This window comes from Pleurodeles waltl, chromosome 9 (assembly GCF_031143425.1).
Source record: "Pleurodeles waltl isolate 20211129_DDA chromosome 9, aPleWal1.hap1.20221129, whole genome shotgun sequence".
NCBI lineage: Eukaryota > Metazoa > Chordata > Amphibia > Caudata > Salamandridae > Pleurodeles > Pleurodeles waltl.
The window spans coordinates 702,463,268-702,478,109 of record NC_090448.1 but is presented as its reverse complement, the minus strand read 5'-3'; the positions used below and the strand labels follow the sequence as shown (position 1 = coordinate 702,478,109).

General features: G+C 43.1%; 1 protein-coding gene across 8 annotated transcripts in view; it reads left to right on the top strand.

Annotated features, from left to right (window-relative positions):
* LOC138259866 (zinc finger protein 436-like) overlaps positions 1-14,842 on the top strand; it is a 273,943-nt gene that overhangs the window by 245,432 nt on the left and 13,669 nt on the right. For all 8 annotated transcript variants that reach the window (XM_069207809.1, XM_069207812.1, XM_069207813.1 and 5 more), the window contains one exon: positions 2,792-2,899. In XM_069207809.1, coding sequence (XP_069063910.1) covers positions 2,792-2,899 — 108 coding nt within the window. The remainder of the gene's footprint in view (positions 1-2,791; positions 2,900-14,842) is intronic.

The window sequence follows — 14,842 nt, the reverse complement described above, 5'->3', positions numbered from 1 at the left end:
ATCCCGAGCTGCAAAATTGCAGAAGTGCTTTAGAGCGCAATGGTTGAGGCCATGCCCCCTGAAGGCGTACCTCCTGACGCAAGGAAGGATGGGGGTTTGAGTCCCCTATTGCTCTTGAGGTCCTTGGGCGTGGAGTACCCCAGAGCCATCTTCCAAACTGTCCCATGCTGGGGGACTGCAGAAGAGCTTTTGAGCATGAGGGTGGAGGCCTCCCCCCTTGAAGGCCACAAGTTGCAGACATGCCTCCTGGTGCAGTGATGGATGGGGCATTGAGTCTCCTAATGCTCTTGAGGTTCATGGGGAAAAAGTACCCCAAAGTCAACTTCCAATTTGTTGAAGATGTCTTTCTTCGTTCTTTGCATGGTCATATTCTGTGTCTGTATCAGGCCTTGAGAAACCATAAAATTGTTATTAGGCCTGCAGGTCGAGTAACTTGATTAATCTATTCGACCTAACTGAAATGTACTTGACCCGAAAACTGATCTCAAATTGTGTGATCTTAGGCAAATATTTTATTTTACAGAGGCGGCTTTTTCTTCATCCTCACGTATTAGTGATCTGTGAAATATGTGTGTTCACCATTTCTGCTGCACAAAAAACTCTTTTGATGGATTTAATAGACTAAACGTTTGCTCCATTTTTAATAGAAATCTAGCCCACATTTAGGGTACATACGATCTCTGACTTGCCTCTTAGTTTACTACAGCATTGCCATTAAGGCAAGGGCAGGAGTGTTTCTAAGTTCATGTTTAAACACTCAATTTTATTAAATATAGTACTAACAAATGATGTGGTATCGCACTGTCATTTATAGACAGTAAATTTCTCATTGAAATGACAAAAAACATTCCCACTAACTTGCAACTTTACTGATAAAACTATATTGTGTATTAACAATAATCTGTGACAATTGGGTTTTAGAAAACGTGTTCATCATTTGCACATCACCAACTAAAGTGACCTGATTTCTTTTCATCCTATGAATATATTCTTTACATCACAGAGAAGTAAAGAAAATTGTCTTTCACAACTACAGAAATATATTTTGAAATGTTTGTACAGTTGACATTAGCTTTTTAAATGTTGTGTTTTAGGACAAATCTGACACCCTACAGCCTTTTATTTAACACTCTTGGTACAGCAGGTCAGGCAGTTAATTTTACAAAATCTTGGAACTGTGCAGTCAGAGACTAAACTGACTTCTGACCTTTATCTCTGAAATCAGAGTAAATGTGACAAGATAAATGCAAGATTTAAAGGCATATTTATTTATTGCTTCTTCGCTTTCTGAGTGAATAGAACACCTGTTCTTTGCCAACTCGCCAGAACAGGCAAGTTTGTCCTAAATATAGCTACACCTGATAAAATTTGGCTCACCCTAGCAAGTAGATTTCGCAAGGCCTGTGTATGATCCATTTTCATTCCTCATCTGTTGTGCTGCAAATACAATCTAGCCTTGGAGCCAATGCCCATATGCATAACCAGTAATAGGTGAAGTCACTATACCGCTTGACTCAAAGTCTTCTTTAATGAAAAAACAAGTTGCACACATCCAACCCAAATACTAAATGGCAGGAGTATGCACAGCTTGTTAATCTACAGCACGACATGCTATGAACAGATGCTTACAGGATAACATTTTCCTTCTGGCATTTATATTCAAAGAATACTTTTCATTGATCATAGGGACTCCCAGTAGTGTAATAAAACTGTTATGGAGTGCCATCACTTTGGTGCTCAAGATACATTAATTGACGTACTCTGACATCGTCAGCTAACTTCCCTCTACCCACTCCATCCTTATATAGGACCATCTTAGAACAATAGGTGAATAGATGTGTATTTTAAATGTATTTGTTGCAGTTGTGCAGTGCGAATGCAATTGCGTCCTCAGGCGTGAATCTGGCAGCTCCTTTTCAGTGATCTAGTTGTTGTCTGTCAGTAGACAGGTGGATTTCCAGTGCTTTCATTAGTGAGGGAAGAATTGGACTGCATCTTACAACAAGTACATGGGTCAGCTGTTCCTTAGTGCCATAGCATTTACAGACGCTCTTGTTTCCCTGTCCCACCTATTGATGGTAGCTCGTGACAGTAAATAGATGGCAGTCATTAACAGGGCTACTGGACATTCAAGAGGAGCCATTGTTGTAGATGTATATCCTTAACCATCCCATTCCTGATACGTCTAGGGAATCTTGTATTGAATTCTCTCTCACTTGGAACAAATTGAGGTTTATCTGCATTAGAATAATTTTTTGCCCACTTGAATTTTTGGTTGCCTGGAGTTTTTGAGTTTTGATGAATTCATGCTTGATGTTGAGTAAGGCACTGGTCACAACAATAAAGCTAAACAAAACATGGGAAGTGCAGTGCATGCTTCATACACTCACATGTAGACCCCAAATTCCTTTGCCACTGGAGTAAAGGTTACAAGATGGTAGGATAGTAGGATAAAAGGGAGGAGAGAATGAGCTTGGGTGGATGAATATTTCCTCTTTCGGGGTCCAAGAACAGGGCCTTGCTTGTACTTGAATTCTAGATTGTGTGCTAATTGCTGATTCTGAAATGCTGCCGCAGGGCATTTCTGAGAAAAAGGTATCCAAACTCTGGAACGTCTTTAGTTTACAGGCACAATTAAAAGATTTTCAATATCAATGCAAACCGTCTTGAGATCTGTATGTAGAACAAGATTAGGTTATCCAATGGGTGGTTTAGAATGTAATGTTTGCAGTGTTTGAAGCAGAATTATTTAATTCCTTTAAAATCATAATAGTTTTTCTCTTGTTCACAGAATCTCAATTTTTCAATAGTGAGACCTTTTTAAGAACAGAAGAAGCTTTACATTTCAACAAACATCTGAAAGCAGACATGGAAGAAGGCAGCACAGACCCTATTTCAGGTCAGTGACTAATAGGTCTAATTTTTTTAATAAGACAAATTACCCATGATGCATAGTTTTCATATTAGTGGCAGATGTTCCATAACATATTCTGTTTCTTTTTGTGAGTATTGAGTAATCCCTTCTTAGATCAGGTAACTTGTAAAACACCTTTGTGTGCTCCCTGCTCAGCATTTGCTGTTTTATATCCATTAAATGTATGTGTGGCCAACATTTATCAGGAGATAAATCCCACTCCCACAGTGTGCCACCATTGTACTGTAAGGGTTATAGTCAGACATTATGGAAGCTCCATAGATATAACAATCACATCAGAAGATGGGTTTCCCTGTATGATTTACCTTTGTTAAAAAGCAATTAAAAAAATAATCAACCCTGCAATTGTGGGAGAGTAACAAACACAAAGCACATTTTGCTCCAGCGCAGGCTCTTATAACTCTAACCATTAGAGGAAACCATAAATCCATTCACAAAACTAGAGAAATGGCTGATGTGGTATCTGCCTTCTGCGCTGCTCTCTCCCTTTTTGCCATGCAGTGTTCTGCTCCACTTTACAGAATATATTAGGCCAACATTTGTTTTTAACTTCCAACTAACTTTGACAGTTGTAGTAGAGTTCTTGGAGGATGTGGTGTTTGCATTGAATCTCATCCACCCTATACCGGTGATGAGTTGAGGAGCTAGTTAGGGGTGGCTCCTCCACTGGGTGGAGAAGCGTCCCCGCCAGCAGCAGGAGCTGCAAAACTTTTATAGTAAAAACATTATGAACTCAGTTTATTATGTTTTTACTATAAAAGTGGGCGGGCCACGGGCGTGACAGGGACGGAGGGGGAGTGCACAGCACTCCCCCTCAGTGCGCATGTATGTCTGGCCGACCGTCTCGAGCCGGTCAAACATACCTGCGCACTAGGATCTCTTCAACCTGCCACTGGGTTGTGGGTCGAAGAGAGCAGGCAGGGGCTCCCAGTCTGCCTGGGAGCACCCTGGCTGGGTGCACCCAGCCAGTCCTAACCCTGCTTGAGCAGCGTCAAGAGATTAGCCGCAGGGCAGGCTGGGAGCCTGTGCATGCAACAACGGAGCAGAGAGGATGGATCGGCACAGCATGGAAAAAAAGTAAGTTTTATTTTTATGATTATTATTTATTCCCTGCTACGCACTGCCCCTTTTCCCTCCCTCAAGCCGCGCCTGGAGCTAGTGAGAGAGATGGACACTCCAGCATGAGAAGACATCTCTGCTTTCTCTACACTGCTTGCCAAACAGAATGAAAAAGCAAGTAGTAGAAGTTGTCAGAAGCCTGGAGATGGACATCAAACATGCAACCCTCACATGTGAATGAAATCTTCGGAAAAGAAAATAATTAAAAGTAAAAACTGGACTGACCTTTGAATTTTTGACAGTCATATCAAGCAGCCTCTCCTAACATGAAACATCATGCTCCAGGCAGCCTGTAGTAGACAAGGGCAAGGCAGCTTGATCACATGATGCATGCGCGTTCTGATCTCACAATAACATTCGCGATTTAATACAGTCAAGGTCAAAGTTCTAGGCAGTCCGTGGCAGCCAATGTCTGGCAGTAAATGTACATGACTTGGAGGCTCTCTGATCCGAGAGTGATATTTGCAGTGTGTCATTTTGAAGGTTAAAAGCACCTTGCTATCACACAGGCGTCTTTTCAAAGGGGTTACATGAGCAATGTATTGCTCTTTAAACTGCCTCCTGTTCAATGCAAAGAGGATTTATTAACTCAAGGGTGTGTGGCTGAAAGGAAGCACACATCCCTATTCCATTGCCTGGGACAGAGGGCAAGAGTTTCTGTTGAATCTGCCAGACTTGAATTTGGGGGAAAAATCATTTAATGAGCACTTAATTGCAATAATAAATTAGATGTTTACTATTTGCCTCGTGTGAACACAACTTTAGAAAAATATAATTTTGGGCTGAGAGTGTAAGGAAAATATGAATCTGTTGAGGATGATATTACAAGTTTGAGAAAGCTGCCATCAAGCTCAAAGTTGGGATGCCTATGGGGGATAGGACTTGGGATTAATTTGTGCTAAACGTTTGTAGTGATAAAATACTTTAATAATTAAGGATGAAGGATGAACCACCAGTGAAAGAAGTACTCTCTAGTCAAGAGAATAGAAACATATTAAAATGTGTGGGAGAGTAATGTGTGGATTGTGTGACAAAGTCTAAGGCTGAACTAGTGAATGAAGACACAGCTTGGGTGATGAAGAATAAAGAGGAAGCAAGACATTTTAGTCAGGGATTTAAAGGTACATGTTTTTACTGTGGCAGTGTGGGCTATAGGCAATGTGGGCTATAAGGCGAATGTCAAAGAGTGACCTGCTTTGAGCAAGAGTTTCCAGAATTGCAGCAGGAGAGGACATTTTAGTAAGTACTGTGGAAACAAGGATAAAAAGGGAGCAGTGATTTATGATGAAGTTGTTTTACAAGTTAGTCAAAAGGCCAAAGATCATTGTTTAGAGAAGTTGCTTATTGATTGCATTTAGATGAACAAAAGATTTGACTCATGTTCACATCTCACAATATTATCTCAAACTTTTACCTATGATAAAAGTTTTGGCAAAAAGGGTAAACATGATTGACTTCAGTGTAGGAGCTTATAGATGTTAATTATTTTGAATCCTGTTTGGACATGAAAAACAGATTTATGATAGGAAAGGAGTTTATATCCCTTAATAGTGACAATTTAATTGGGTGGGTACATCAGGGAGAACTGGAGGTTACTCTGAATAACAACGCAAAATCTCAAGTACAAGTTAGTCAAGTAGTTTGTGAGAAAATATGTTTTAATCAGAGTTCACAGACTTGTTTAGGTATAAACTGTGGTATTTCAAGGTTGCAAGAAGAAGAATAAATTGAAGAGAGAGGCTGTTCTCATTTTAGTTCAAATGAAATGCTTGAGCACTCAGGAGTCAGTGAGTCTCATGCTGGAAAGGTTGTGTTCCTTGAGTGGAGACAACTGACTTTTTACACCCACAGTGGTGGCTCGCAAGGGAAATGGTCAGATTTGCCTCTTTGCATTGATCTCTACACACTGAATAGAGAGGTAGTGATTGATATTTTTTTTCCAGATTGTTAGCACATGAGCTCCACTTTAGCTGGAGCAAAATACTTTACAAACTTTTATCTGGTCTCAGCTTAGCAGCAAGTGGGAATGGAAAAGAGCTCACAGGAATTGACTGCTTTTATAATCCCAATGGGTGGTTTCAATTTCAAAACAATGCATTTGGATTATTTCAGTGGCTTTGGTTTTCCAGAGAGGCATGATGTCAGTCTTAAAAAGTATTTTGGGAGTTAAGTGTTACCAAGATGACATTACTGTTTGGTAGACCTTCTGAAGAGCAGAATAAGAGATTTATTAAGGTGTTGCGAAGATTGTTGGAATCTAGTTTAACTTTGAGGGCTGAAAAGTGGACGTTTGAAGTGAAAGAGGTGAATTATTTGGGTTACTGTGTGACAGGAGATAGAATGAGCCCCAGGAAAGGGATTCTAGAGATTCCCAAATCATTGAAAGATCTGACTAATAAAGAAGAGTTGTTGTTTTTCCTTGGTTTGGCAGAGTACTAGGGGAAATTAATTAACAATTATGTAGGGAAAACAGCCAGACTGATAAACTGAGTGAGAAAGTAGTATTTATTTGGGATAAGGCATGCCAAAGAGAGGTTCATTTGGTGAAAGCTGAGTTGTACAGAGCACCCTGCTTACAGGATTTTATTCCAGGTGTGTCGCGCCGCGCGGTGCGGCGCGAGCCGAGAGCTCGACTTCGACCGGGCGTTCGGCTCGGGCCGCGCACCGCGTTATTAAGACGCGGCGCGCCCCCAGCCTCTCCTGCGCGTTTCGAGGCCCCAGATTTGCTTGGGGCCTCGTTCTTCCTTCTGCCTTTCACTGTCCCAGGGGTCTCTGAACCCTCTTACCTGTTTTTCTTCGTTTCTTTGTCCTTTCTTCTGTTTGCAGTCTGTTGTGTGCCTTTCTTTATGTCTTTTCCTCCTTCCCAGATTCCTGTGCTTTCCCAGCATTCCTTGTTCCCTATTCTCTATGGTTCCTCTACTATTCTGTTCTATATATTGTTTCCCTATCTAAGATGGTGTCCTTTTACTTCCTGTGGGTCACTTCCTGTTTGTTGGTATATAAGGGCTGTGTTTTTTCTCTTTCCTTGCGCTGCAACACTTTCTGCTCAGTTGGTGTCTTCGCTCCTGATTTCCTTGCCTTTTGGTTTTGGACTCAGCATTCTGTATTTTCTGATTTTTGCTCCTTTTGGATTCCTGTTTGTTGTTCTTGTTTTTCTCCAGGACTTTTCCTGTTTGGAGGTTTTTCCCCTTGGAAGGGGTTTTTCCCTCTGGCGCTACTTTCTGAAGGGCACGGTCTGTTCTTGGTGTCTCCATTGCCTACAGCACCGTGGCTACCAGAAAGAGTCGCCCCTTTTTGGGCCAAAGCCGAACATTGAAGATTCACGCCACCAGATCTGCAAATTCCAGGCGCAAGCAGCACGTGAGTCGTGACAGATTGCAGCGCCTAACCATTCCGACGTCCTCAAACACCATGGATAATACAGTGGCGGCTGCTGCAGATCCGGAGCAATCTCTGTTAACCACGATTCAGCAACAAGCCCAGGAGTTGCAACAACTACGTAATGAAAATGCTGCGTTACGACAGGCTTTGGCCCTCCGCACCAGTGATGTTCCGACAATCTCCGCTTCTACCCCTTGTTTCTCTGGTGAACCAACCAAGCTTCGCGAGTTCTTGGATGCTTTAACGGTGTATTTCGCCTTCCGACCTACTCAATTCTCCCACGACAGGACCAAGGTGGGTTATCTTATCAGTGCCTTATCCGGCCCAGCCTTGGCCTGGGCAACCCCGATGGTGTCCTCCGACGACCCTGTATTGTCAGACTATTCCGCCTTTGTGAGTCGCTTCAAACAAATGTTTAGCCGTCCTGGATTGGAAGCCTCCGCTGAAGAAGCCTTGTGCGACATCCAACAAGGCTCCCAAGACGTCCTGCAATATATAACCCGTTTTCGTCAGCTGGCGGCAGAGACCACTTGGGTGGAACGTACTCTGGTAACATTATTTCGTAGAGGACTCAAAGAAGAAATAAAGGATGAACTAGTGCATTCTACCAGAGCGGAAGATCTTCGTGGCCTGATGGATCAAGCACTGTCCATCGAATATCGTCTTCAGGAACGGAGATCGGAAAAGAAAAGGAGTAGAGGGTTTACCCAACCAAGTAGCTCCCGTGCATACCTACAGCGTTCCGAGGAACCTCGCACTCCTGCTAGAGACATCGAAGGGGAACCCATGCAGGTGGATACTACCCGAGGTCCGCTCTCTGCTAGTGAACGAGAAGACAGACGCAAGAGAGGGTTGTGCCTGTATTGTGGTTCTGCTGGTCACATACTCCGTACCTGTCCAGTACGTCCGTCCAGACCTTCGGGAAACGCCACCTCCCGTCCTCTGTAAGAAGGGAGGGGACGGGATCTACAGCTATACCTTCCATCAGCTCCTTTAATGACAATACAACTGCCTTGTTCATCTTTCCTGTCCTGTTACAACTTCCTGACGGTCGTCAAGAAAAGACTATGGCATTACTAGACTGTGGTGCTAGTGGTATATACATGGACAAGACATGGGCTGCTGCTAACCTAGTTCCTACTCAAGCAAAAGAAGTACCCGAACAGGTACACACTGTGGATGGATCTTTGATATCCTCTGGTCCTGTAGACACCACTACCCTGATGTTAAGTCTACAGGTGGGAAACCATCAAGAACACATCTCCTTCGATCTTATTACGTCCCCTAACCATACCATCATTCTTGGAATTCCGTGGCTCATTAGACATAACCCATATATAAATTGGGTTACCCGGACAGTCTCTTTGTCTTCGCAATTTTGTCACGAGAACTGTTTTACTTCCGACAAGTATTGGTCTCCGAAAAGATCCTTAGCTACTGAAGGTGCCACTGGTATGTCCATTAATACGGTCCAAGGGGTCCCAGACCACTATTTGGAGTTTCAGGATATTTTCCAAAAACCGTCAAAACCTGTGCTACCTCCACATCGAGAATATGATTGTGCAATTCCATTAGAACCCGGCACAATTGTTCCTTTTGGGAGGATGTACTCCCTCACGGAACCCGAAAGGGAAGTTCTAAAGGAGTATCTGGACGAAAATATACAGAGTGGTCTTATTGTTCCATCGTCGTCTCCGGCTGGGGCCCCTCTCTTTTTTGTGCCCAAGAAGACTAAGGATCTTCGTCCGTGCCTGGATTTTCGAGGTCTGAATAAAATCACCATTAAAGATCGTTATCCTTTGCCTCTCATCAGGGACATACTGGAAGCAATCAGAGGGGCCCAACGTTTTACTAAATTGGATTTACGAGGAGCCTACCACCTTTTACGCATAAGAGAAGGCGACGAATGGAAGACAGCATTCAGGACCCCATTTGGCCATTTTGAATATAGGGTTATGCCGTTTGGTCTTACTAACGCCCCGGCAATCTTCCAGAGATTTATGGACTCAGTGTTTTCAGACCTACTTAATCAGACAGTCGTGATCTACCTAGATGACATTCTTATTTATTCTAGAAATCCTGAACTCCATACTTCCCATGTGAAACAAGTTCTTCAAAGACTTCGTGATCATCAACTATTTTGCAAACCAGAGAAATGTGAGTTCGACATAACGGAAGTCAAATATCTGGGCTATCATTTAAGTCCCACCGGCATAGCTATGGACCAAGAAAAGGTACAAGCTATCCTAGAGTGGCCTTCTCCTTCTACCATAAAAGAAACACAATGTTTCCTAGGTTTAGCAAACTTCTATCGACAATTCATTCTAGACTTTGCCAGTCAGACTAGCCACATAACTCACACCTTAAAGAAGGACAATTTAAAGAAGGGATTTGTCTGGACTGAGGCTGCTGAAGCAGCCTTTCAAAGCTTAAAGAGAGCCTTCACCCAAGCCCCCATCTTAAGACATCCAGATACCACCAAGCAATTTATAGTAGTAACTGATGCTTCTGAGAGAGCCATCGGAGCTGTCTTACTCCAACGACAAGAGGATGATGGCCTTGAACATCCTGTTTTCTATTTGTCTCATATCCTTTCCACAGCTGAACAACATTATTCCGTACTTGAAAGGGAATTATTGGCTCTGAAAACAGCCTGCCTTGAGTGGAGGCAGTTTCTGATGGGTTCCAAGGAACCATTTGAGGTGAGGACAGACCACCGTAATTTACAATGTTTAAGAAATTTTGTATGCCAGAATAGTCGTCAGGCCCGCTGGGCCTTTTTCTTCAGTCAGTACGATTTTTATATTACATATATTCCAGGATCCCAAAACATTCTGGCTGATGCTCTGTCTCGCCGATATCCAGAGTGTTCTCCTTCCTCATCCCAGTATCTTCTAGAACCCAGTAAGATCATAGGAGTGGCTCAGTCTTTCTTGGAAGAAGTACAACAAGAATACGCCAACCAATCGGACCATGACATAGAAGAACTAAGACCATTATTGTACAAGAAACAAGGATATTTTTATTACCAAGACCTGATATTCCTCCCTACAAACAAGGTGCAAAAGAAAGCATTACAAATGTGCCATGATTCCCCTGTAGCTGGTCACAGAGGCATCAAAGCCACACAAGAATTACTTTCACGATTTTTTTGGTGGCCTACCTGGAAACTGGATGTGGAAAGATACGTTCAGGCCTGTCCCATATGTGCCCAAGTCAAAATACCTCACACCAGACCGGCAGGATTACTACAACCTTTGCCTGTTCCATCGGCCCCATGGCATACTATCTCTACTGATTTTATGTGTTCGCTCCCACCATCAGCAGGAAACCGGGTTATCATGGTCACAGTGGATTCTTTCACAAAGATGGCTCATTTCACTGGCCTAAAAAAGCTGCCTACTTCCCAAGAACTAGGTCAAATATTCATAGATCATGTTTTCCGTCTCCATGGACTTCCACATACCATAATCTCTGATAGAGGACCTCAGTACATCTCCCGATTTTGGAAGCATTTTTGTAAAACACTGAATATGAATAGAGCCCTGTCTTCAGGGTTCCATCCTCAGACCAACGGACAGACTGAGCGTCTGAACCAAGGACTAGAGCAATATCTTCGATGCTTTTGCAATTCTACCCAAAGTAACTGGAGCACTTACCTCTCTTTAGCTGAATTTTCCTACAATAACTCAGTCCATAGTGCCTCCAAGGTCACTCCCTTTTTCTGTTCCTATGGTTTTCATCCTACCTCTTTCCCTACTTCTCCACAATCCAACTCTCCTCTACCTGCTATTAACTATTTCTCCAAACGCCTTCTCCAACTCCATAAACTAATTCGATCTAATTTGTTACATACCAAGAGGTATATGAAGAAGGCTGCAGACAAGAGACGTACAACCAATCCAAATTATCATCTGCAAGATAAAGTCTGGCTCTCCTCCAAATTCTTGCCCTCACGTCTCTCTCAAAACAAGTTCACACCTCGTTACTATGGGCCTTTCCGTATTCTCCAGTTGATCAATCCTGTCACTGTCCGTCTTCACTTACCCCATACATGGAAGATCCATCCGGTTTTTCATGTTTCTCAGCTTAAACCTTATGTGCCTGATCCTTACTCACGTCAGTTTCCTTGTCCACCTCCTGTCCTTGTGAATGATGCTCCTGAATATGAAGTGCAGGAAATCTGTGACTCTCGTCTTTTTCATAAACGACTTCAGTATCTGATTCATTGGAAGGGTTATCCTCTCAGTGAATGTTCATGGGAAGATGCCTCTTCCGTTCACGCTCCTCTCCTGACTCAACGCTTTCACTGTTTATTCCCTCTTAAACCTGGGCCTTCGGGAGGGGGACCTACTGTCGCGCCGCGCGGTGCGGCGCGAGCCGAGAGCTCGACTTCGACCGGGCGTTCGGCTCGGGCCGCGCACCGCGTTATTAAGACGCGGCGCGCCCCCAGCCTCTCCTGCGCGTTTCGAGGCCCCAGATTTGCTTGGGGCCTCGTTCTTCCTTCTGCCTTTCACTGTCCCAGGGGTCTCTGAACCCTCTTACCTGTTTTTCTTCGTTTCTTTGTCCTTTCTTCTGTTTGCAGTCTGTTGTGTGCCTTTCTTTATGTCTTTTCCTCCTTCCCAGATTCCTGTGCTTTCCCAGCATTCCTTGTTCCCTATTCTCTATGGTTCCTCTACTATTCTGTTCTATATATTGTTTCCCTATCTAAGATGGTGTCCTTTTACTTCCTGTGGGTCACTTCCTGTTTGTTGGTATATAAGGGCTGTGTTTTTTCTCTTTCCTTGCGCTGCAACACTTTCTGCTCAGTTGGTGTCTTCGCTCCTGATTTCCTTGCCTTTTGGTTTTGGACTCAGCATTCTGTATTTTCTGATTTTTGCTCCTTTTGGATTCCTGTTTGTTGTTCTTGTTTTTCTCCAGGACTTTTCCTGTTTGGAGGTTTTTCCCCTTGGAAGGGGTTTTTCCCTCTGGCGCTACTTTCTGAAGGGCACGGTCTGTTCTTGGTGTCTCCATTGCCTACAGCACCGTGGCTACCAGAAAGAGTCGCCCCTTTTTGGGCCAAAGCCGAACATTGAAGATTCACGCCACCAGATCTGCAAATTCCAGGCGCAAGCAGCACGTGAGTCGTGACAAGGTGAGGATAATATGACAGTTACTGATGCCAGTGCAAAAGGTTTGCAGGCATTGTTGAGACAATAGAGACAGAGCAAAGAGCAGCTCATTGTGTGTACCTCTTGAACTCTTAGAGGCTCCAATTATGTTTACACACAATAGAGTGGGAAGCTCTTGCTGTAATCTGGGCATTGGCCAGGTCTCATCTTTTTGTCTGAGGGACTAAAGTTAAAGTTTGTACTGATCACAAACTTTTAGTTGAGGTTTTTATAATTAAGGTTTTGACTGTCTGTCCTCCAGAATACAAAGATGGGTAATAGGTTTACAAAAGTTCTCTTTTGGTGTGAAGTATATCCCATGAGTAGGTAACTATTCTGCTGATTTTCATTCAAGATTAGTGAAGGTTAGAGAGCTGTGAGTGGTGGTACCCTCTCCTCTGGGTGATGTGAAGAATTGGAATGAGAAGCATAAAATACAAGTCTGTGTGTATAGTCATGCAGGGTGCAAGTTTGGAGGATGAATAGAGACAGCATATTAAAAGATGGTGTTTTAACACAGATGATTCAGCTTTTCTCTAAAGGATGCCATTAGTCTGTGCAAATTGGGAAACTCCTGGTGGTTGCTAAGGATTGAGACTGTAGTTAATAAAGGTTACCTGTTTCTAGGTACCAGATTAGTACCTCCTGAAAGTGTTTGAGCAAAAGTTTTGAGTACCATAAAGTCTGTATGCCAGTGGTGAAAACCAAAGAGGCTGCAGATTGATTTATATGTGTTCAGCATTGGATGAGGATGTTGAACACATTCTGAGGAATTGTACTGAGTTCTGCAGTAGCATCAGGGGACTAAATGTAAGAGGTGCTCTTAGTGTGCTGGAATTAAATTTCATATTCATGGATAGAAGTGGCCATGGATTTGGCGGAGCCCATGTTTGGAGAACATGCCACACGTTATTTATTTGTGTTGATGTACTTGTACTGTTATTGGGCGGAGGTATTTTGTGTGATGGACATCACTTCCAGAGTGTTATCATGTTCTTGGAGACCATATTCAGGTGGTAAAGTTACCCAGGGATTCGCTTATCAATCAACCAATTTTTGTAAAGCACGGCTACTCACCCGTGAGGGTCTCAAGGCACCTGGGAGGGGGGCACTCATCCAAAGAGCCACGTCTTGAGGTTCTTACTGAAGATGGTGAGCGATTGGCTTTGTCTGAGGTGCAGGGGGAGGTTGTTCCAGCACTTTACTGCAGTGTAGGTGGTTTTGGGGATGCAAGAGATGGTGGCAGGGCCCTCAGGGCGGAGTGGAGGGATCTGGCTGGGATGTGGAAGGAGATGCAGTGGTTCAGGTAGGTTGGTCTTGCGTTGTGTATGGCCTTGTACATGTGGGTGAGAAGCTTGAAGTTGATTTGCTTCTCGACCGGTAGCCAGTGGAGGGCTCCCAGGTGTTGGGAGATGTGTTCTCGGCGAGGGAGGTCCAGATAATGGAGAAAATGATAATGGAGGTAACAGATAATGGGGTACAGTTTTGCTCCAATAAAATGGAATTTCATTTGAAAGAAAATTACATTGAACATAAAAATTTCTTTGTACCACCCTCAGACCACCAGTGTTATTGAAAGGATGAATAAAACTTTGAAAGATGGCATAAGGTTAGCTTGAGTTAATGGTTGAGATTGGAACCTGGAATTTAAAAGATGTATTTAAGATTATTGCAGTTCCCTCATACTACAACTGGAAAGTCCCCTATGGAACTTTTCATAGGACAGATGCCCTTTACCAAGATCTATCCTAGATGGATGGAGTGGAACAAAGGTTGTATAGATAACAGTCCTGCTTAGTGGAGAGTGACAGAAGAAAAAGTACAGGCTGTGAGGAAAGAGAAATTAACTCAATAAAAAAGGATATCAGACATGGATGTTGATGTGGGGTACTGGGTGATGGTAAGGGCACCTGTTGTTGTGATGGCTAATCCAAGTTTAGAAGAGACTTGAGAGTTGTGAAGCTTTTCAGAAATGCTATGAAAACTCATGATGGTAGAATCTAGAATTAGGGGTGTGTTGCTGTCTTGCATCTTAACAAGAAAAGTGAACATGTTAGAGTGGTTAGTGTCAAGCTAGCCGAGCGAGGAGTGGTGGAGGTGGTTTGATTACTTGCTGGGTGCAGGAGGAGCTCTGGAGTTGTTAAAACTTTATGCATGTGGTTTGTATTGCATTAATTTGTCAATGCAATTGTATTTTTATAGGCCCTTTTTCCTGCATATGCTTTGTTCTGTAATTCTCTGAACTATTTACTGCTAA